This window comes from Otolemur garnettii, unplaced genomic scaffold, assembly GCF_000181295.1.
Source record: "Otolemur garnettii isolate 467f Iridium unplaced genomic scaffold, OtoGar3 scaffold00190, whole genome shotgun sequence".
In the NCBI taxonomy this organism is placed as follows: Eukaryota; Metazoa; Chordata; class Mammalia; order Primates; family Galagidae; genus Otolemur; species Otolemur garnettii.
In genome coordinates this window covers 283,171-306,372 of record NW_003852585.1, presented here as the reverse complement: position 1 = coordinate 306,372, position 23,202 = coordinate 283,171, and the positions used below count along the sequence as shown (strand labels likewise).

The 23,202-nt window shown below is 44.5% G+C and overlaps 1 protein-coding gene across 1 annotated transcript in view; it reads left to right on the top strand.

The window, feature by feature from the left end:
- The first annotated feature begins 122 nt into the window (after positions 1 to 122).
- NSDHL (NAD(P) dependent steroid dehydrogenase-like) overlaps positions 123 to 23,202 on the top strand; it is a 28,794-nt gene continuing 5,714 nt past the window's right edge. Inside the window, exons 1-5 of the mRNA XM_012812126.2 lie at positions 123 to 198; positions 9,180 to 9,294; positions 11,360 to 11,518; positions 18,736 to 18,882; positions 22,762 to 22,890. Of these exons, the coding sequence (XP_012667580.1) occupies positions 9,223 to 9,294; positions 11,360 to 11,518; positions 18,736 to 18,882; positions 22,762 to 22,890 (507 nt within the window). The 5' untranslated portion in view covers positions 123 to 198; positions 9,180 to 9,222. The remainder of the gene's footprint in view (positions 199 to 9,179; positions 9,295 to 11,359; positions 11,519 to 18,735; positions 18,883 to 22,761; positions 22,891 to 23,202) is intronic.

Here is a 23,202-nt window from a genome sequence, read left to right as displayed (position 1 = left end):
TGGCCTCATTGGGTAAGATCACACTGCGAGCGCCGATTGGCTTAGCCATCGCCAAGCCGGACCAATCCTCTTGGTTGGGGTAGCTCGGCAGATTCTCGGCTCACGCGGGCGGGGAGAAAAGAGCGAAGTTTCGCAGTTGGAGCTCTGTGGTGCTAGCTGCGTGCCAACTGAGACCGGACCAAGGGAACCTACAGACAGGTAAGAGTGGTGCCGTTGCCTTTGGAGGCTTCCTTGTGTTGGCGACAGGGCAGGGCCGGAGGGTACTGGGGCTGGTCGGGGTGGCCTGAGTGGGGTCCTTTACGCTATGGTCTAAGACTGGGTTAGGAACAGAATGCATCGTGCGGACTGTGCTCTTGGTGCAACTGAGACCCAGAGAAGAGAAAGGACATACTGAATGAATGTCATGGCATAAGTTGTACAGTTTTTCGGACTTAAAAACTGAATCTAGCTAAGGCTCTTTCTTTGAGTGTATCTGTTCGAGAATACCCCCCAGCTTGAGTCAGATGAGTAAGAGCCCCCAGACCAAGTTTCAAGAAAGGATCAATTTAATTATCACCTGGCTAAAAGCAGGCCAGGACTGTAAGCTAGGGACCTTGGGAACGGACTTTGAAAGGAGTGAAGCGATATGAGTGAGTATGAGGGATTGGGAGAGGTCATCAGAGTATATACTCTTTGATACCCAAACAGTCAAGGCAGGTAGGGAGGAGCATTCCAGGTCGAGACACTCTTCTGAGCAAAGTTACAGGAGTTTTGGAAGTGAGAGATATGCTTGGAGAATTAAAAGCGCCTGAAAGGCTGCGAACTGAGCTGGAGCTGCAGAAGTGGAGGTCAAGAGTCTTCAGAGCCTATTCTGCTCTGTGGCTTTTCACCTTCACCTACTTCCCTTCCAGGCATGGGGGCACTAACTTAGGGAGGCAGAGGACAAAGCCTAAATTTATAAGGCTGAGAAAGGCCTGAGACTTGTTAGCACCCCTTAAATGGAAATTCTGCCCTTTGCCTCATCCCATTTGAACAATAAACTAGATTCAAACTTTTGGGTCATATTTGACTTTCTTTCCCTGCCTCCTCCCCCATATCCAGCGTCCAAGTTCTATCAGTTCTTCCCTTGAAATACTGTTTCTTTCTCTTTTATCTCGGATGTTCCTCTCCCAATTCAGGCTTTCATCATAATCATTCTCCCAAGTAGGTCAAGGCAAAGTTCTTATCATGGTCTGCAAAGCCTGGCAGGACATCATGCTACCCCTACTCTCCTCCTTCTCCTCTCCCCTGATCACTCCACCTGCTTTGCTGTTGGGCCTCACGTGCCAGCACACTTCTGCCTTGAACTTATGCTTTCACTGTCCGCTCTGCTGGCTGGGCCTAACTAAATCTTTCCCTTCTCCAGGTCATTGCATGGCCTCAGTGAGGCCACCCTAAGCATCCTATTGAAGTGCTGCAGCCTCCAGTACAATCAAGCCCCTTACCTTGCTCTATTTTTAACTCAGTGCTTAGCACCTTTTAACCTAATGTATATTTTATTTGTTTTGTTCTTTGTTGCCCCTCCACTAGAAGTCAGGCTCTCTGAGGATAGGCATCTTTGTTTTGTTCACTATTGACAAGACAGGGCCAGGGACAGAGGAGGAGCACATATTTGGTGCTTGGTAAGTCTTGGTCAGATGACTGCTGAGAAGCCCTTGTTTCCCACCTCTCACCTAACTAGGACCCCTGCTCCACCAGGCCGTACTTCCCAGTGAACAGCTCAGTCAGGTCAGCTCCCTGCTCTCAAACCTTCAGAGGCTTCCCATGGTCATGGCATAAAGTCCAGGCACTTTAGCCTGGCAGGGGAGCCTCCTGCCCAGTTTTGTCTTTGGTCACCCTTCTAGCTTCCCGTCCCTCCAAACCCTACCTTTTAGTCAGTCTACTCTCAGAGGACAAGAGACAAACCGAAGTTCTACCCAGTCTGTGTGACCTTCGGCAAGTCACTTGGCTTCTCTGATCCTCAGTTTCTCATCTGTTGAATGAAACCAGTATGGTCTATCTGACTGGGTGCTTTTGGATCTTAATAAGATAATGTGCTCCTATGCAAAGGGGCCTGCTGTCAGGCAAGTCTTCAGGCAATATTACAGTTGGCCCTTGAACAACACAGGTTTGAACTGCATAGGTCCATTTACATGTGGGTTTTCTTCTGCCTCTGCCATACCTGAGACAACAAGACCAACCCCTCTTCTTCGTCCTCCTCCTCAGCCCACTTAGTGTGAAGATGACAAAGATGAAGACCTTTATGAGACCCACTCCCACTTAGTGAGTAGCCAGTGGGCTCAGTGCCTATAGCTCAGTGGCTAGGGCGCCAGCCACATACACTGGAGCTGGCAGGTTTGAATCCAGCCCGGGCCCGCCAAACAACAATGACAACTACAGCCAAAAAATAGCCAGGCGTTGTGGCGGGCACCTGTAGTCCCAGCTACTTGGGAGGCTGAGGCAGGAGAATCGCTTAAGCCCAAGAGTTTGAGGTTGCTATGAGCTGTGACACCACGGCACTCTACCCAGGGCAACAGCTTGAGATGATGTCTCAACAACAACAAAAAAATGAGTAGCCAGTATACCTCGTCTTCCTTATAATGTTCTTTTTTTTGTTTTGCAGTTTTTGGTCGGGGCTGGCCAGCACATGGGTTCAAACCATCCGGCATATGGGGCTGGCGCCCTACTCCTTGAGCCACAGGCACCGCCCCCTTATGATGTCCTTAATAACATTTTCCTTTCTCTAGCTTACCTTATAAGAATACATACACAAAACATGTCTTAATCTACTGTTTGCATTATCAGTAAGGCTTCTGGTCAATAGTAGGCTATTCATAGCCAAGTTTTGGAGAAGTCGAAAGTAAAAACACACAGATTTTCAGCTATGCAGAGGATCTACAGATGAGACCTCTTGGCCAGCAGCAGGGGCATAATTCAGCAGGTAGTCATTCAGACCCATGCTCCATTATTGGCTCTCTGCTGGGCTTCCAGGGCCTTCCAGCCTTGTGGGGCAAGACAGGCATGGAAAATAAGTATGGCACAGTGTGCTAAGTTTTAGACCAGAACATAAACAGGTGCTGAGGGAGCAGCTTACCTCTCCCAGGGAGGGGAAGAAATTGTCACAGAGAGCAGTTGAGGCAGGTCTTAGAGGATGAGGAGGAGCTCCCATGGAGGAGAGAGGTAGGGTATTCCAGACAGAGGGAATAGCACAAGCTGAGCTCCTAGGCATGCTCTTGGGTTTCCAAGTGGTCTGCCACAAAATCCAAGGTGGGAGCTTACTGTGTCCTAAAAGTAAATAGATGAGCAAAGACACGACTGATGGAAACACTCAGACGCCACAGGTTTGTGGGAGGGCAAGGTCGAGCTAGATCACCTCAGTGTAATAAGGGCCCAACTGAGGCCTCTGAAGAGACATGGCCTCCTACCCAGTGGCCTCAGTGATCCTAGTCCATGTATTTTCTTCCTCCTATCACATCTTTGAACTCTGAAAGGTAAGCATTACTTTTGCTCTCACAGAACTGCTGCCTTGCAATATTTTCTCAATGAAATATATCCAGAATGAAGGTATGTGTCCAATCTCAGGTGCACCCCCTCTTTCCACCAGATCAGAGCCCAGCTTGCAGAGCGCTGAGCACGAAGCACCAGGTGATGGGAGGCAGGAATCCTTTTTTACAGTCCCAGGCTCAGTTCCCCATATAAGGAAGACAAAGAAAGGTCTGAGAAACATTATTTGGCTTTCTTTGGATAACCATGCTCTATTGATGGAGGACTTTGAGAGCAGTGTGCTCTCTGCCCGTGAGCTGAAGTGATAAGCTCTCAGTGGCCGCAGTCCAGCTTCCCATACTGGCCTCAGAGACAGGCAGGGCTCTGATGACCGTCCCCTTTACAAAGAGACCACACTAACACTTTTTAAAAGGAGGAGACATTGTTATCTCTCTGTCTAGTATAAAACAAACTGTCCCTTCCTTTGTCCCCAGGAGTCAGTGGTTGGTAACTTTTCCCAGCAGGAAGGAGGAGACTGGGCTAAATCACCTCTTTTCATCAAGCCCTATTGGCAGCTTCACCAGTTCTTTTCCTGGATTTTTCTTAACCTAAGACTTAGTCTCATTGTATATACAAGGTGCACATAATGATTTTTAACGAGTTCAACTACCTAACATGTTAAAGGAAAATGACTTGATGCTTCTGATATGTGAGCCCTCACAGTCCACCAGCCCCCAGAACATTGCTCTTTGTGGGTCTTATTTTCAATAGTTCAAGGTATTGGCTCGGCGCCTATAGCACAACCGGCGCCAGCCACGTACACCTAAGGTGGCGGGTTCGAATCCCCAGCCCGGACCCGCCAAACAACAATGACGGCTGCAACCAAAAAATAGCCAGGCGTTGTGGCGGGCGCCTGTGGTCCCAGCTACTTGGGAGGTGGAGGCAGGAGACTCGCTTGAGCCCAGGAGTTGGAGGTTGCTGTGAGCTGTAATGCCATGGCACTCTACCCAGGGGGACAGCTTGAGGCTCTGTCTCAAAAAAAAAAAAAATAGTTCAAGGTATTCTTCTATGTATGTGTTGTAAAGTAAGTATAACAGCAAATGTACCATAGTATCCATCTTTAGGTACACAGTTCAGTGGCACTAAGTACGTTCCCGTTGTTATATGACCATCAACACCATCCAGCTCCAAAACTCTTTCCATCCTACCAAACTGAACCTGTTCCCCATTAGCACTCACTCCCCATTCCACCTTCTCCAAGCCCTGGCAACCAGCATTCTACTTTCTGTCACTACAAGTTTGACAACGCTAGGTCCCTCACATAAGTGAAATCCTACAGTATTTGTCCTTTGTGGCTGGCTTATTTGGCTGAGTGTAATGTCCTCAAGGTTCATCCATGTTGTCGTATGTCTCAGAACTTCATTGTTCTTTCTGGTTGAATATTAGTCCATTGTGTGGCTGGACCCCATCTTGTTTATCTGTTCCTCTATCAGTGGGCACTTGAGTTGCTTTTGCCTTTTGGCTATAGGCATAGTGCTGCTGTGGACGTGGATGCACGACTGTCTGTTCAAGTTCCTTCTTTCAGTGTTTGGAGGTATGCACCCAGAAGGGAAACTGCTAGATCATATACTGATCTCTTTAAGTTTTTGAGGAACTGCCGTGGTGTTTTCTATGGTAGCTGCACCATTTTACATTCCCACCAACAGTCCATGAGGGTTCTACTTTCTCCATCTCCCCACCAGCACTTATTACCTTCTGTTTTCTGGCTTCTGATGATAGTCATGCTAATCCCACATATGAGGTGATATGGTGGATTTGATTTGCATTTCCCTAATGATTAGTGATGTCAAGCATGTTCACAAGCTTGTTGGCCTTCTGTAAAGTAGATCTTCATTGGAGAAATGTCTGCTCAATCAGAAGTATTCCTGATCACTTTAACCTGAGTATATATCACATAGTGGGTTTAGGTGAGCAGGCAAGGGTTGCCAGTGGGGTTTGGCTCATTCTCCAGGCTAGTCCTAGATACCCCACTCCCTAGAGACAGCTAAGCTGTCACCAAAGTTCTTATCTGACTCATAATATTTACAAACTTTAGAAGAATTGGTGTATAATTTGAGACAAATTAGGTTTTATTTTGACAAGAAGCTGGTTTGCTGATAATAGTGTGATGATTGTTTGAGCAGTACAGCTCCATCAGAACAGGACACGTTTTGTTCTACATCCTACATCCTGCTGTAGCAAATGAGGAGAGACACAGACCCGAATTAAGGGTGTCCAACCTTCCTTTTTTCTCAGTTGTACATTGGAAGAAGAGTTGTCTTGGGCCACATAGTAAATACACAAATACTAATGAAACCTAATGAGAAAACATTCAAGAGTTCCCTGCATAATTTTTGTGATATCTGCCACCACAGATATGTAAGAAAGTCCTCACATAATCTGCATGCAGTCAGTGGGCCTCAGTTTGGACACCCCTATAGGCAGGCTTCTTCCTTTTCCTACCAGTACAGGGGACCTGTGGGTTTGGCAGCTGTGCCATCTGGATTTCAGAACTATAAATAATAGTTGTATGTACGTCCTGGGTCTACTGTAACAAATGATCACACACTGAGTTTTAAAACAACAATAATTCACTCTCTCACAGTTCTACAGGCCCTAGGGAGGATCCTTCCTTCCTCTGCCAGGTTCCGGGAGCTCCAGGTGTCCCTGGGTTTGTGGCTGCATCACCCCATCATTGCCTCTGACTGTATGTGACTTCCTTCTCTTCTCCCTCTCTTCTGTATGTCTCTTAGAAGATGCTTGTCATTGGATTCAGAGCCCAGCAAGATCATCTTCCCATCTTGAAATCCTCAACTTCATTACGTCTGCAAAGATATTTTCCTATCAGGGCACATTCACGGGTTGCAGGGATTAGGACATGGACAGATTTATTTTCACCCAACTACAGCAGTCTAGACTGTCCTTACATGTCAAGGTGGAAGCCACCCTAGCTTTTCTTTGGAGCCCTGGGTACCTTCATTGGCAGAGAGCACCACTGTCCCCTCTCCTAAGGGCCATCCCTGTGCAGGGGGGGCCACTTACTGGACTCTTGTCACCTGATTCATTTGAAACAACTGTTCTGGTGCCCTGAGTGTTAACCTACAGACCAGGCTGGCCACCTCAGTGCCAAAAGTATGCGCACCCTGTGACTGCTGCAGGGATCACAAGTGAAAAGGCTACTTACTTTCCTCCCCATCACTAGAGGGGTTCAGAAGGATTTGCATCATCCTTAGACAACCTGTACAAGCCCTCCACTGTTCCATTTCTTTCCCTACTTCTCATGCAAACCTTGGGGCTGTGCAGCTCTAATTTTTATTTTGATTGAAGAGCTTAGTAACATGTGTGATCAGTCGTGATGCTGTTCCTTGAATGAGTCAGTAAGGGGAGTAGTTCACCAGTGAGTCTCAATCTGTCTTATTGCCTCTTCACACCCTTGCCCTAAGCTTCCACTGCATGTACACTTCACTAGCCAGCATGTGGTCATTGAGACAACTCTAGGAATTAGCCTTAGGCAGGACCTGGAAGCCATGTTAATGCAAGCTGACTTGTCACGGCAGCAGGCAAGGCAGGAGAGGTCTGGAGTGGCAGAACTATCCAAAGAGGGCCACAGAGGAGGCTTTGGAAGGGTGGCTCTTGCAGAGGAAGTAATGTTTATGACAACAATAAAATTATCTGCCTTTAATGAGGTGTTAACAGGCATTTGGCACTGTGCTTCAGGCTTTGCCCAGATTTTCTCATTTAATTTTATATAATCCTCGTAATGACCTTATGAGGCCATTCATTTGCCAGACTAGGAGCTGCAGGTTTAGTTCCTTTAAATAACATTCCCAAGGCTGCCCTGCTGGTGAGGTATACAGCTGGGATTTGAACCTAGGCAACAGGCTCTGGGTTCATTAATTTCTTGCCAGCTGCGTTGGACAGTAGTGTGATGTGTTTTTGGCAGGCAATGAGGGTGAGCAGAGGCTCTCAGGAGCAGGCTCCTCCAGGGAGTGGAGAAACCCAGTTAAGAGACCAGATGTGATGAGGCTCTTGCCCCTGTAGACTCCATCTGCCTTCCTATTTGCTCACGCATCTGAGTAGCGGGGGAATGGAGTAAGACTCTGATAGTGGGTGCTTGTGACTGTAGCACCACTGGACAAATAAATAGGAGAGCCATGTGCCCCACTGGAGCCCCGCTATGCTAGATGGGAGTATGCGTGTGTGTGTGGCAGGGAGCAGTAGGGGTGTGTATGGGTCAGCAAATGTGTAACGGCCACTTCATGCTAGGCCTGTGCTTCCTACTCGGGAGACAGCAAAGCTTGGTGCAAGGCGTCAAAATCCTTATTCTCCAGCTAGCTGTCCTAGTCCTGACACACACTGAGCCAAATGAGCCAAACCTCAGCCATGTCTTTTTAGGGCAAGCAAATGACAGTGCCCCGGCAATATAGAGGCGAGTGTGGGGAAAAGGAAGGGAGGGGACAAACACAGGACTAGAGGTTGACTTTGCTTCTTCTACATGCATTCTAAACAGGGCCATGGAAAAGTTTTAAAATACCTTGTCCTAATAACTTTCACTATGAGTTCATAAAAGTTCTCCCCCAAAATGAGTGCATCAGATGTAGAAGTTTAACATTCATTTCAAAGCCATTGTGACCCTTCAGCATGCCCACAAAATCGTCTCCCTGCAGGGACACATGACCACACCCATGTGTGAAAGGTGGCAAGGAGTACAGAACTCACAGCTTGGAACTGGACGGGAGCTGTCACAGTGTTGCCCACCGCCTGCTGCCTCCTCCACAAGTGTCCTCTGAATCTAGCCTTTCACAAGCAAAGTTAAACTTCTTCTTGTCATGGCTTTTGCCTTTTCCACATGTTAGGGCATCTGTAACCAAGTAAATTGACCACTACCAAGAAAACACAGACACAAAACCAGCTGCTGCTTTGTGTCTCTGATTACTGCTGGTGGCTAAAGAGGGGCATGTCCCAGGGACTGTCACTAAAGTCGGACTTCTCTGGTAACCTTGTCAGATTTTGTCCCTGCTGCCTCCTGCTTGTGAACTGCTGGGTCCCCATCACACTCTAACCACTTCCTGAGTATTACTGACATCCCCAGACACTCAGTTCTTGCACACACAGGCAGGGTGCCTTAACTTATCCAACCAAGAAAGCCCATCTCCCATTACACTCCAGACATCCCCCACCCCAGCGTTCTGTGCCCGACTTCCTGGGGATGTGCCATGAGTTCCTCTTATCAAAGGGGGAAACTGTGCTGCAGGTAATAGAGGTGACTAGAGCAGATTCATTCACACAGTTTACATCAGGGCCTGGACTGGGACCAGGCCTCCCCAGGCCTGTGCACCACCAACTTGAATGGGCACCCCAACAGAACTTGAAGGTAATTGGAGCACATGAGTGCCATGGAAAATGCTGTACCACAAAAATGAGGTAATTTAACAGACTTTCCCCTCTGCCTCTAATCCAAGTATATGTGAGTGGTGGGCCCACTGATGCCTGCCTAAAAGAACAGCAGACATCATAGCAATGTTAGCTGTCTTTGACCAGTGAAAGCCATGGTTCAGCTATTGCTAAAAACTCCAGGGAGGATGACATCATTCCAAACACTGACAGCTAAAAATGTCTTGGCTTATACATTAATGTCTATCTCTAAATATATCTTTAAGAAAAGAAGGGTTGATTGCAAACAGAAGCACATTTTGCACTGAAATGCAACAAGCAATGAGTGAGCCAATGAGAATCCAGGACGCACAGATGGGTTTCACCAAGGATCTTTCCAAAGTGAGTACTAACGTGGAAAAGGTTAGTCAAAATCAGGTAAGGGGAATGTTGACACACATACGGTAGCAAGCTGTTAATATTTACCTGTGAGTTAAAAGTTGTATCTGTAAATTTATTAATATTAAATCAATCAGTGTTGTCTATTTTCATATAAAATATGTAGGTTATTTAACATGTATCAGTTACTTATTGCTGGCTGACAATCAGAATGCAATGGTTTAAGAGCTCACGACTCTGTGGTTTGGGCAGGGCTGGGATTCCTGGGCTGCTCTCCACTGGGTACATGCATGTGGCTGCATCACACATCTGGCAGTAACTATTGGCTATCAGCTGGGCACCTTGGTTTGCCGTCATGTGGACCCTAGGAGGCTAGATGGAGCTTAGAACAGCAGAATCTTTGCCAGAGGACAGCAACAGTTGCAAGGCCTCCTAAGACCTAGGTCACAAATCTCAAAAGAGACTTGAAGGAATTGTTGAGTCCAGGAACCAGGCCTCTCCAGTCAGGCCTCCTGGAGATTCATCACACATGTCTGCAAAGGATTGGTTTAATTCCTTCTCAATGAATGGAATTCAAAAATGGAATCACACCAAGGTGAAATGTATTTATATCAAATGTTAGAAAATTAAAGATCCCCAAGACCAAGAGGTTCCTGTAGCCCACCAGATCCCCCTGGTTTTGTATAAAGCGAAGAATGTGTATAAATTGGGATTTTCTTGCTACTTGGGAGCTGGTAGGGGGGACTAGGTTCCAAAGGTTATAACAAACTGCCATCGTCATACAGTTTTTAAATTTTTGTGTTCTTCAAAATAACTTCTTTTTTCCTCATTGATTGTCTTTATGGGAAGGAAAATCTTTAAATTTACTACAATTAAAAGAGTACTTTTATCTTGACTTATGTATTCTGCATGAGGTTTCTGTGGGGGGAAAAGGTCCCACTTAAAGACAAAGCAAAACAAGAAAGGTTGGGGAAAACACAATGGCCTGGACCATTCTCTTATGCTAAGGTTATACACATACTGCAGGTAAATTAGTTTGTGTAGATGGCTCTGTCCTCAGCACTATCGCTAAGACGTCAATTTTATCACTCCTCTCACTAACCCATTTTTGAGTCCTGCTTCCTGTTTCCAGTCTGGAATTTTATTCTCAATTGTCAATTTGGGGAATTTTTGTATTTAATTTGACTCCAGCCTGAGGAAATATTTCATTGTAAGTCAAGGTGCTAATTACCTACTATGGCATGATTTATGTGTATGTAGGAATGATCAGAACCTTAGAGTCAAAACATAAGCGTCTGCATGTGGTATTCTCTCTTTCCATTATCCCAGATGGAATTACTCAAGAAGTTGTGCACTTTGGGAGGCTGAATGCAAATGCCCTCATTCTCCTCTGGTTCTTCAACTTCCTGGAAGTGCAGAGAATGGAAAGTAGAGCCTAGGGCTTGAGTGAACAGCTCGCCCATGCTCAGTATAACTCTACCTGGAGAGGCTCCTAAGGCAGTCTTAGATCCCTAGGCCAAGGCTAGAAGAGGTTAGGTGACCACAGCCCCCTTGTGGAGGAAAAGGGGAAAGCGTTTGACAGTTTCCACTTAAAATATCAGGAAGAAGAGTTATAGTCTTTCTGATGTTTTAAGTGAAAACTATCAAATGGCTGACTTTTTCTTTCTATTTTTCTTTTTTGGCCTTGGAGAAGTACCCAGGGAGAAGATATTGGGATCAAGGGGGTATCACTTTGGGTTTTTTTTTTTGTTTATTTTGTTTCAAATTGTCCGGTTTCAATCATAGGTGGTTTAATTTTCTTTCACTACAAAACATGGGTCTTGTCATCAAGTCTATCTGAGTATCATCTGTTATCTCTCTTCCCTCCTTACCAATCCTAGGACAGGAAGCTGTGTTAATAGTAGAACACTAGAATTATGTAAAGCTTCCAACTTGGCTCAAGAAGAGTTATAGGCAAACAAACAAGTGTGTCTGCCACTGCAGTGGCTCAGGGTGTGTGAGTTGGCTCCTTACAGCTCCCAGTTCTCACTGTGCTTCCTCCCTGCCCTCCCTCTCCCTTTCTCCACAGGCTAAGAAATGCACAGTGATCGGGGGCTCTGGATTCCTGGGCCAGCACATGGTGGAGCAGTTGCTGGCAAGAGGCTATGCTGTCAATGTGTTTGATATCCGCCAAGGGTTCTATAACCCGCAAGTGCAGTTCTTTCTGGGTGACCTGTGCAACCAGCAGGTAATGGCCCATGCAGCCTCACTGTTTTCACAGACTTCCAGAGGGAAACCATGATACTCCTCATGCTCAGATGCCAGCCAAAATGTTGTTTGAAAAAATTCTTTGAAAGTTACAGGAAAGAATTTAGCACACACCACATTCTTACTGTTGTCCCTGTTGCAACTCCTCATTGCAGCCATGGTGGTGCGAAGCAGCCAGGGTCAGCACGTAGAGAGCAGACATGGCTGTGTGCCGATAAAACTTGACCAAAAGGCTGCCTTGTGCTAACTGCTGCTCCAGGGTAGACACACAAAAGTGCAGGTGCCAGGCCACAGGGTATTGTTTTTATTGAGATATAATTCATACCATAAATGTCACATTTTAAAGTACATCATTCAAGTGGGTTTTACTATGTCCACAAAGTTATGCAGTCATTTCTCACTAATTCTAGAAGATTTTCATCACCCTAAAAGGAAATCCGTCCCCAGTCACTCCCTTCCCAACCTGTCTGTCCCTGTGGGTTGGCCTTTTCTGTACTCTCCATAGAAATGGAATCATGGTTGACTTGGACAGCACATGTTGCTCAGTAGGTAGAGCGCCGGCCCCATATACTGAGGGTGGAGGGTTCAAACCTGGCCCCAGCCAGCTAAAACAGCAGTGACAACTGCAACAAAAATTAGCTGGGTTTTGTGGCCTAAACCCAAGAGTTGGAGGTTGCTGTGAGCTGTGATGCCACTCTACTGAGGATGAAAAAGTAAGACGCTCTCTCAAAAAAAAAAAAAAAAATAGGTGGACTTCTGCAACTGGCTTCTTTCACTCAACCTAATGTCTGCAAGATTCATCCACATTGCAAGGGTATTAATGTTTTGAATGTTATTAGATTTTGCCAAATTGCTGGACAAAGCTACATTCAGTTTTCATTCTCATCAGCAGTGTAGTAGAATCTCCCTTACTCTGCTTCCTTGCCAACCCTGAGTGTAATTCCATGTTTTTGGTCTTATTCCAAAGAGTATGAAATGTTATCTCAGTGATGTTCAGAGTCAAGTGTCCTCCCTGACTAGGTAAGTGGCCACTGTGCCCTCTGTTGATGGGTGTTCAGGTTTTGTCCTTTGCCCATTTGTCTTTGGATTTACCTTGTTTTCCTTATTGATTGATTTGGAATGCCAATGTTTGGCGTGTTTGCAGGAATTGTAGATGGCTTTCCTTGGCCTTGTCACTGGGCTCTTATTCTCAGCTTTGGTGTCAGTTTTTGGTTTTCTTTTTATTGTTTTTGCTTTGTTCTTTAAGTTTTAAGGCCATTGTTTCCCTGACAGCATCATAGCTCCTTCCTCTCCCATACCCTGTGGCCTGGCACCTGCACTTTTGTGTATCCACCTTGGAGCAGCAGTTAGCACATGGCAGCCTTTTGGTAAAGTTTCATCAGCACACAGCCATGTCTGCTTTTTACATGCTGACCTATATCTGCTCTCTACTGTGCACACCTCTGGGCCTAGAGATGGGGCAGACATCTTCCTTGCTAGGTATTGCCACCTCCACATTGTTCTCCCTCACTCTGCACTAAGCCCCTTCCAGTGTTGAAGATGATCCCATCAGAGTACACAAACCCCAGCAGCCATGCACTCCTCTTCTGAGGTGACTCTACTTCATTCCTTAGTGATTTCAGCTCCAGGTGGATATAAGCCACGCCAACAACATTCATGTGGGTGACCCAACCCACACCCTCAACTCTCTCACCCCTGGCCTCCTCCCACCCAGCAATCTTGCCCTATTTGTACTCCATTGTTATTCCCTAGACCTGGACCTACCATCACCAGTAAACGTGTCCTCCCCTTCATCTAACCTGCATGTGTTCCACTGTGAGTGTCACCTCAGTTTTCCACTCACCCCCACTAGTGCCCCATCTGTGCCCCTCTCGGATGCCTAGCCACGCCCACCCTTGTTCCCCATCCATGCCATGCCCACCTTTGTCCCCCAGTCCATGCCATGCTGCTTTGGCACTGTGGCATAATCCTCACCCCTTTCTCTCCTGGTGGCAAGTATCTGTCAAGGTTCTCTAGAGAAACGGCGAGGACGGGATGTGTGCAGGGGAGGGGAGAGACAGGGAGAAAGGGAGAGCACCAGAGAGATTGTGACTTCATTCAAGGAATTGGATAACATGATCATGGAGGCTGGCTGGGCAAGTCTGAAATCTGAGGGTGGACCAAAAACTCGAGCGGGGGTTACAGCTTCTGGTAGAAACCTCAGTCTTGCTGCTAAGGCCTGTGGACTGCTTGGCTGCAGCCCACCCCCATTGTCAAAGATAATTTCCTTCCTAAAAGGCACCTCCACAGCAGCACCTCCACAAGTGTTCACTGAGATCAGTGGGACTACAGCCTGTCCCAGGTAATACAAAGAAGTCCCTATCTCATTGTAAGCCTGACCCTGGTAAATCAGTTTCTCTCTCTCTTCCCATACGTCTCTGGGCTGCTGAGCAGGGCAGAGCACACAGCCTGCTGCTTACCTTTTTAATGGCCATGGGCCTCAAGCATCTTGTGGATGAGTTACAGTCTCCCAGCTCCATATCTCTAATCCATAGGTTCTTGGCCTTATATATGTCCAGCTCCTGCTGGACATCCCTGTGTGGATACTTGCAGACATTTCGAGCTCGCCCCATCCCAAATGGAATTCCTGGCTTCCTACTGCAAGCCCTTCTTCCTCCTCCTGCTAAAGTCTTCTCCATCTCCATAAATAGCCTACTCTGTCCCATCCTTCAGCAAATCTTGTTGACTCCACAATCCAGAGACTTCTCACTCCTGCCATTACTCCTGCTCAGGTCTGAGCCAGCAACACCTCTCACCTGGATGTCAGAGGGACCCTTTTGGTGCATCAGTCAGATCACACGGCTCATTGTACAAAAGTCCCCCCTCCGTGTCCCATCCTGTGAAGAGCAGACCACAGAAGGCCTGTATAATCACCCATGAAGCCCTGCGTGGTCTGTCTCCACCACCTCTCTGGCCTCATTCCATCCCACCATCCCTTCGTTGCTCTGCTCCACTGACCACCAAGTTTCTGCCTCAGGACCTTTGCATTTGCCCTTTCTGCCAAGAATACTGTTCAAGAACCACAGACCTTGTTCCCTAACCTGTAAGTCTGTGGACATACTATGCTAAGCAACAAACCCCTCCCACTCCCACTTACTGTGCTTTATACCCCTGCGTGACCCTTGAAAGTACTGATGTGCTCTGGATTTACTTGTTTATTTGCATATTTGTCCTCCTTTCTACCACAGAACATAAGCTCCGGAAAGCAGGGATTTTTGTCTCTTTTGGTCACTGCTGTATCCCCTCAAAGGAGACAAGAATGCAAGCTAAATTCTCACCAGAATGCGCCCCCAGCTGCCACGCTGTCATTTCTCATGTATGATTCCCCACTGTCCTTGAGCAGAAATTTAGAAGGATCCCTGCAGGGTGATGTGCTATCCTCCAGCCACACTCAGCAGCTTGGGTGCAGGCACAGAGGGGGTGAGTTGCATTTAACCAGGATTGGGGTTCTTCAGATAAATTTGATAGAGGGTAAGAGAGAGGAAGCAAAAGTGACAGTGAATAATAATAAAGTCTCGGGACTTTATGGAGGGAAAGATAGATATGATGTGGCATTTCCATCATCAGTAGTTATATATTCCTATATACATTATGTAGTGATAACACTTAAATTGCTCCACTGTCTTGTGGCATCTTTTGTTGCTGTCAGTTGGATTGTTATCCTTTGTAGGCCATCTGGCTTTTCCTTTCATGGCATTTAGGATTTTCTTTTTCTAGCCTTTATGGTTTGTACTCAACACAGCTATACCCAAGTTGTAGTTTTGGTTTTAAATCCTACTCAACAGGTCCTAGTAGACCTTTGTAATCTGGAAAATTCTTCATATATTGACTCTACCCCGTTCTCACTTTTCTTTCTTTCTGGAAGCCTCACTAGACGTATGGTCATCTTTCATTATATTCGTCATGTCTCTTAGCCTCTCTTTTATGGGTTCCTTCTCTTTCTCTCTTGGTGCTGAGAGCTTTCCTCTGTTTGAGATTCATTCATGGCCAATTGTGCTTTATCTGTATCCTGTGAAGCCAGTCCTATACATCCTATCATTTCATCTGTAAATTTCTCAGTATTTTTCTCTAAAAGATAAGGATCCTTTAAAAAACACACACACACACAATTCCAAGATTACATCTAAAAAACACTGACAGTGGTTCCTAAAAAATCCAGGCAGTGTTGAAATACCCCTGAAGGTTTCAGAAATATTTTTGTATTATTTTTCCAAATAAGGATCCAGGCAAGATCAGGACTATGCATGTTGTTGAAATGTTTAAGTATCTTTTAATGTATGATTCCCTTTATTTGTTTAAACTTTTGTCTAATTGTTAAATAACCAATGTTTAGTAGAAACCATGTTGATCACCCTGCAGTAGTTTCCATGGTCTGGATTTTGCCATTCTGTCATCCAGTATTTCCTGTAAAGTGCTAGATCTGAAACTGCTGTCCAATAAGGTGGCCATTAGCCCCATGTGGCTACTGAGCACTTAAAGTATGACAATTCTGAAGTGACAGGCACGGAAAGTGTAAAATCCACACTAGATTTTAAAGACTGAGTGCAGAAAAAAAGGCATATAAATATCTCATTAATAATTTTATATTGGCCAGGCAAGGTGGCTCATGCCTATAATCCCAGCACACTGAGATACCAAGGCAGGTGGATTGTTTGAGCTCAGGAGTTCAAGGCCATCCTGTGAAAGATCAAGGCCCCATCTCTATTAAAATAGAAAAAGTAGCCAGGCATTGTGGTGGACACCTGTAGTCCCAGCTACTCCAGAGGGTGAGCCTGGAAGATCACTTGAAACCAAGAGTTTGAGGTTGCTGTGAGCTATGATGCCACAGCACTCTACCAAGGGTGACAGAGTGAGACTGCGTCTTAAAAAAAAGTCTTTATATTTACATGTTGAAATGATACAATATCTTAGATATATAGTAAGAAATAAAATATATTAATTTACCTATTTATTTTTACTTTATAATGTAATTACTACAAAATGTAAAGTCGTATTTGTGGCTTGTATAATGTTTCTGTTGGACTAACGACTTAATCTGCATTTGGTTCAGTTGTCTCCTCTGGGGCATCATGGGCTGGTACCCCAAGGATAATAAGCATACCTGATACCCAGATTTTGCCTTCTATAGACCACCTCTCATAAAAAGGAACTAGAGTTCCTTGGGAAAGTAGCCTATTCTAGGACTGTGGAGAAAGGGTAGTACAAAATAAGCCTGAAACATTTTCTTAGGACAAAATTAATGAGGACGTGTCAGAAGGACACAGGAGCTAACTTGAAGAGACTCCACTGGTCATATTTAGGACATTTTGAGGCTCAAAAAGGATAATAATTTGATGTAATGCATCAAATAAAAGACAACATGGGTCTATAAAAATACTGGGAAAAAAATGGGATCAGAGGAAGAAGCAACTCTATTTCACAGAGGAATGCCAGCTAACAAATGTAAAGGCATGCTATAATTAGATGTCACCATTTTGAAACCAGTATATTGATTAGTGTTTCTGGTAAGGACCATCGATAAATGCTGAAATTAATCTGTAGAATTATCACCATCCAGACTACTTATTAAGTCCACTGGGAGAAAGTTACCTCTTGTTTGATAGCTAGAATCTGGCAGCCATCACCTTCACCAAGTGATCCAACTTAACAACACCGACAGTGGCAAAAACATGCAGCTCCTGGGGTAATGTCTTGAGAAGGACACCTTCTAACCCCCAGAGCAGACCCTTGCCAAAACCATTAAGTCTGAATCTAATAGTGAGGAAACAGACATGAGCACTAAATACTATGTGTGATCCATGATTGTGTTTTGGAACCCAACAACAAAAATGGCTATAAAAGATATTGGGACAATTGGAGGTATTTTAATATAGGCTAATCAGTGGATAAGAGTGTCATACCCGTTGATTTTTTTTTTGCACTTTTTGGCTGGGTCTGGGTTTGAACCCACCACCTCCAGTATATAGGGCCAGCACCCTACTCCTTTGAGCCACAGGCGCCGCCCATTATACTTGTTGAATTTTTTTCGGTGTGATCATTGTTTTGTGGTTATTTAGAGTTGCATGGTTAAGAGTTTAGAGGCATTATGTCTGTAACTTACTCTCAGATACTTCCAGAAAAAAATATGTCTTTGGGCCAGGTGCGGTGGCTGAGAATCACTTGAGCCCAAGAATTGCTATGAGCTATGATGCCACGACACTCTACCCAGGGTGACAAAGTGAAAGTCTGTCTCAAAAAAAAAAAAAAAAAAAGATGTGTCTTTGTGTATAGAGACAGAGGACATTGTGGCAGAATATTAATTAGTGACTCTAAGCACATAAGTCATCATTATCTTTCTTTTGGTGACCACCATCAATCATATTCTATTTACTTAAGGTTTGGGAAAACGGTGACTTGGTTATCATTTCCTCTTCATTTAGTGGCTCAAATCTTTGTATCTTATGCAAATTAAATGCTTGATTCTTTCCCTTTATTTACCAGTTTTGAAAAAAACAATGTGTTCTCACTGGTAATGAACATGTCTTGTCCTTCATTGGCCAATGGGAACTTCTTCAGTTTCCCCTTGAGTCCTTTTAATGTGACCTCAGTAATCTTCCTGACTTCTGGTACCACATGGTATTCCTGGTTCATCCTGTGTATTTTCTGCCTCAGAGCTACAAACAGCCATTTCTCTCAGGAACTTTATAGTTCCTTTTAGCAGTATACTAGACAGACCTATTTTAAGATCCCTTTCAGGTTGCTATATCATGTCCAGTTTCACAGGAAGGAATTCACTAGTATATTGGCTATTTACACTGTCTTTAATGGTGTAGGACATTTTCATATGATTTATAATTTCTGTCTATGAGCTCACCTTCCCTAGGTGCCCTGAACACCCAGAGGGGTATTGCCTCTGTCTGGATCCCAAAGGCTTCTCATGCCCCAGACCCCTTTTTATTAGGGAGTAGGTAATTGGGAGGGGGATGATGAAAGAGCCAATTCAGTTTCTATCTGGTAGACTTCTATTAATATATGTGGTATTGTTGAATATTCCTTTATAAAAACATGCTTCCGTGTTGATTATAGAATTATACAAGGCCAGACTACAGAGTGAGAATGTGAGGAGGTAGCTGACCTGCCCAGAGCAAGAGATTATTTTGTCTCTGTTTTCTTTTCCAGGATCTGTACCCAGCTCTGAAAGGTGTAAGCACGGTTTTCCACTGTGCATCACCCCCACCATCCAGCAACAACAAGGAGCTCTTTTATAGAGTGAATTACCTTGGCACCAAGAATGTCATTGAAACTTGCAAAGAGGCTGGGGTTCAGGTAAGGGGAAAGCTAGAGTAAGTGCTTGTTGTAATCCTCCTGGGTCTAGCCAAGGTCACTTCTTAAAGGGCTGTGAAGATTTTAGAAATTAAGCTCTAGAAGTCACTGAGTGTCATGAAGGTCTGCTTGTCAAGGCCAGTTTGAGTTGTATCACTCCAACTGTATATAAAGAAACCACCTGTAGCATCTAAGGCTAGTTCTTGATCTTCGATTAAAGAGCTACAAAATTTAGACACTTGCTGATAATTTTTTTATTGTGATAAAATACACATCACATAAAATTTACCATCCTAAGCATTTTTAAGTGTATAGTTCAGCAGCATTCAGCACATTCACAGTGTGGTGCAGCCGTCACCACCAACCATCTCCAGAACTATCTCTTCTTCCCAAACTGAAACTCCATCCCCATTAGACACAAAATCCACAACCCCTGCTTCCGGACCCCAGGTGCCCCTACTCCTCTTACATTCGGCATCTGGGAATTTTGCCTACTTCAGGCCCTCATGTCAGTGGGGTCCTATAGCATTTGTCCTTCCGTGTCTGCCTTATTTCACTGCGTGTAACATTTCAGGGTTCATCAGTCATCAATGTCGTAATGCAGTGGTTCTCAACCTTCCTAATGCCTCATCCCTTTAATACAGTTCCTGTGGGTTGCAACCCACAGGTTGAGAACTGCTGTCGTTATGTGTGTCAAAGTTTCATTCCTTTCCTCTCTATGTGTGCATGGACCACATTTTGTTTATCCCTGCAGATATATATCAATGGGCACTTGTGGTGTTTTGACCTTTGTGCTGCTGTGAACACGGCATTCAAATATCTGTTCCAGTCCCTGCTCTCAGTTCTCTTGGGGATATACCCAGAAGTAGGTCTGCTGAATCATACAGTAATTCTATGTTTCTAATTTCGAAGAACCACCACACTGTTTTCCAGGTCTTGTTTATATTTTAAAAGAGAAACAAACTGTTTACTTTTAGCCAATAGAAACAGGCCGGAGGGGATGCAAATTTGTCTCATGCCTTAGCTTACTGCAGTGTTAGAAATTCTGGCTCTTTATAGGACTCCAGCCACTGAGTGAAACAGCTCCCTCTCAGCCCAGCACCCTGACCCCTCACAGTGACACAGGCACAGGTACTGTGTGCGTGAGAGAAAAGCCTGAAGTGAGCCAGAGCAGGCCCTCCCCTCCAACAGGCCTCCTTGGTGCTGTTGACCAGTCCCGAGCATCATCACCTGGCCCAACAGGATTTAGTGGGGCAGGAGATCGTCTTCACTCTGTCCCCTGGAAAGGACCACTTATAATAATAGTGACACCTATACTTTGTAGTGGACAAGATACTTTTCTTTGTTGCAATTATCACCTAATATGCTCATCTTTAGGTAACTAGGGCTAGTGATGTCTCTTTGCTAGTAAATGGAAGGGGTGGGACTCAAAGTAGATTTTCTGATAACAAGTCCTGGCCTCTCTGCATTCCACCATGCTGGTGTAACAAGCTCTGGGAAATACACGGCTGCTCTTCATTAATGGCAAGATGTCAGGCACACAAATACACTTCAAGGATAATACGCACCCCTACACTCTTCACAGTGGTGAAGAAATGACTTGAAGTCCCCCATGTACCCTTCCTCAACGCCATTGCTCTCTTTTGGCCATGGGCAACAATATTCTGAATTGAGGTTTATCATTTCTGTTTTCTCCATGTGTAGCTACATGTTACAAACCTATAAAAATGGCATCTTATTGAACACACCATCTTGTAACTTACTTTTCCCCAGTCTTGTATTTTGGAACTTTATCCATCTTGGTATATGTGGCTCTAGTTCATTCCCTGAAAGGGCAGAATATTTTAGCAGGTAACAGGGCAGAAAATGATTCCTGTCTTATATTTAAACAACGTTTTCCAATACTGACATCAAAAGATCAGTTAAAGTATTTTTTTCCAAAGGTTTACGGTGTTATTTTCCACTTTTAACTCTTTGATCCACCAGGAATTTAATGTTTGTGTATGGTATGAAGTAGAGCTCTAATTGTTTTCCATAGAAATAACCAGTTCAGCACCATTTATTGCCTAATCCATCCTTTCCCCACTGTTAGGTGCCACGCACAGCATGTTTTGGTTGTCATGGGTGTTTATATCCTCCATAGGCCTGTCCCCAGGCTCTCTCCTTTGGTCTATTAGCCTCTTTGTCTGTGTCCTTCCCAGGACGCTCTGCCCTAGTTAAAATGGCCTTAGGATAAGTCTCAATATCCCAAAGGACAGGTTCTCCATGTATGTTTTAGAATTGGCTTGTCAAATTCTTTGATAAAGCCTGATAAGACTGTTATTGTGATTGCACTGAACTTGTAGGAGAAAATTGACATCTTTCCAATACTGAGCTTTCCTTTCCATAAATATGGGCTATGTTTCTATTATCGCTCTCTTCAATGTCTTTCCGTAGTTTTATACTTTGCTGCACAAAGATAGTATACATCCTCTTGTTAAATGTATTCCTATGTCCTTTATTTGTGTTGCTGAGTAACTTGTATATTTTAAATTATTGCTAATGTGGCTCGGCGCCTATGGCTCAACCGGCTAAGGCGCCAGCCATGTGCACCTAAGGTGGCGGGTTCGAATCCCCAGCCCGGACCCGCCAAACAGCAATGACGGCTGCAACCAGGGAACGGCCGGGCTTTGTGGTGGGCGCCTGTGGTCCCAGCTACTTGGGAGGCGGAGGCAGGAGACTCGCTTGAGCCCAGGAGTTGGAGGTTGCTGTGAGCTGTAATGCCATGGCACTCTGCCCAGGGGGATAGCTTGAGGCTCTGTCTCAAAAAAAAAAAAAAAAAAAATTATTGCTAATGTATAAGAATACAGTTAATTTTTGTATATTGATTTTTTTAAAAAGATACCTTTACTGCTTTTTTGTTGTTGTTGCAGTTTTTGGCCAGGGCTGGGTTTGAACCCACCACCTCTGGTATATGGGGCTGGAGCCCTGCTCCTTGAGCCACAGGTGCCACCCCTTATATACTGATTTTTAATTCAACTTTGCTGCTCTAATATTTTCTATATATTCACCCTCATTTTCTGTGTAGATATCTTTGTCATCTGCAAGTGATCAGATTTTGGTTTCTTTTCAAATCATTATAAATTTTGTTTGTGTTATCCTACCATCTTGGCTAGTACTTCCAGTATGATATTGAATAAAAGTGGTAAAGATATGATTCAAGCCAGTAGTATCCAGTGTCAGATGAGCTGCTCTTAACCAGAAGTCTAGACTCTGGGGACCCTCAGAAAAGAGTATCTTCCTTTAAGAATAGCATTTCTTAAGTGGTTGTGTACATGTGCAAGGTCAGTGTCAGAATAACTAGTGATCTTTTTCAAACTGACATCCCCTAGGGATGTCTAGGCTTTTTTCTTTTCTGTTACTCACTAGAAGAAGAGTTGTTTGGGGCCACATACTAACTACACAAACATTAATGAAAGCTAAAGAGTAAAAACAAACATGCATTGCATACTTTTCATGATAGCCAACACTACAGATGGGCAAAACGGTCCTCAAATAATCTGTATATACCTTGAAGGCTGCAGGCTGGACACCACCGGGAAGTTTGTGGGTTGTCCTTCCCCCATGGAGAATCACTCTTGAGGTTAGATACCATGAATAATAGAATCTCTAAGGTGTGATAGGATAGAAAAACTGTGAGAACTATTGTTTTAGAATGTAATAGCATAATGTGTCTGGAATCCACATAGTGATAAAATATGGTCATCTTTGGATTATTATAACAAGGCATGAAAAGCAAAGGCATTGCAGCAGGTCACTTGTACAGTTCCTCAGATGTGATCATCAGCCTGTTCCAATGGCAATAATGTCTGACTCATATTTTTTTGAATCTTCCTTTGCCAGAAACTCATCTTAACCAGCAGTGCCAGTGTCGTCTTTGAGGGTTTTGACATCAAGAATGGAACTGAAGACCTCCCCTATGCCACAAAGCCCATTGACTACTACACGGAGACTAAGATCTTACAGGAGAGAGTATGTACTTAGAATCAGTTGAATGAGTGCCATCTGAAGGGCTTAGATTCTTGTGAAAAATATGTATGAATTTATAAAGTTGGTATTCTGAGGCCTAAGTGACTAATTTGGGTAGTAAAATTTATGAGGGGAAATTAAATTTTAAAAATAATATCAGAATAGCTTGTTGCGAGCAGATACTGTCCTGAGTATTTTCCAGGAGCATTTTTCATGTTTTAACTTAACAACAGTCCCACTGTCACCAAATTATAGATGAGGACATTGCACATAGAGAGACTCAGAACCTTCCTGAACCTGGGCAGTCTATTTCCA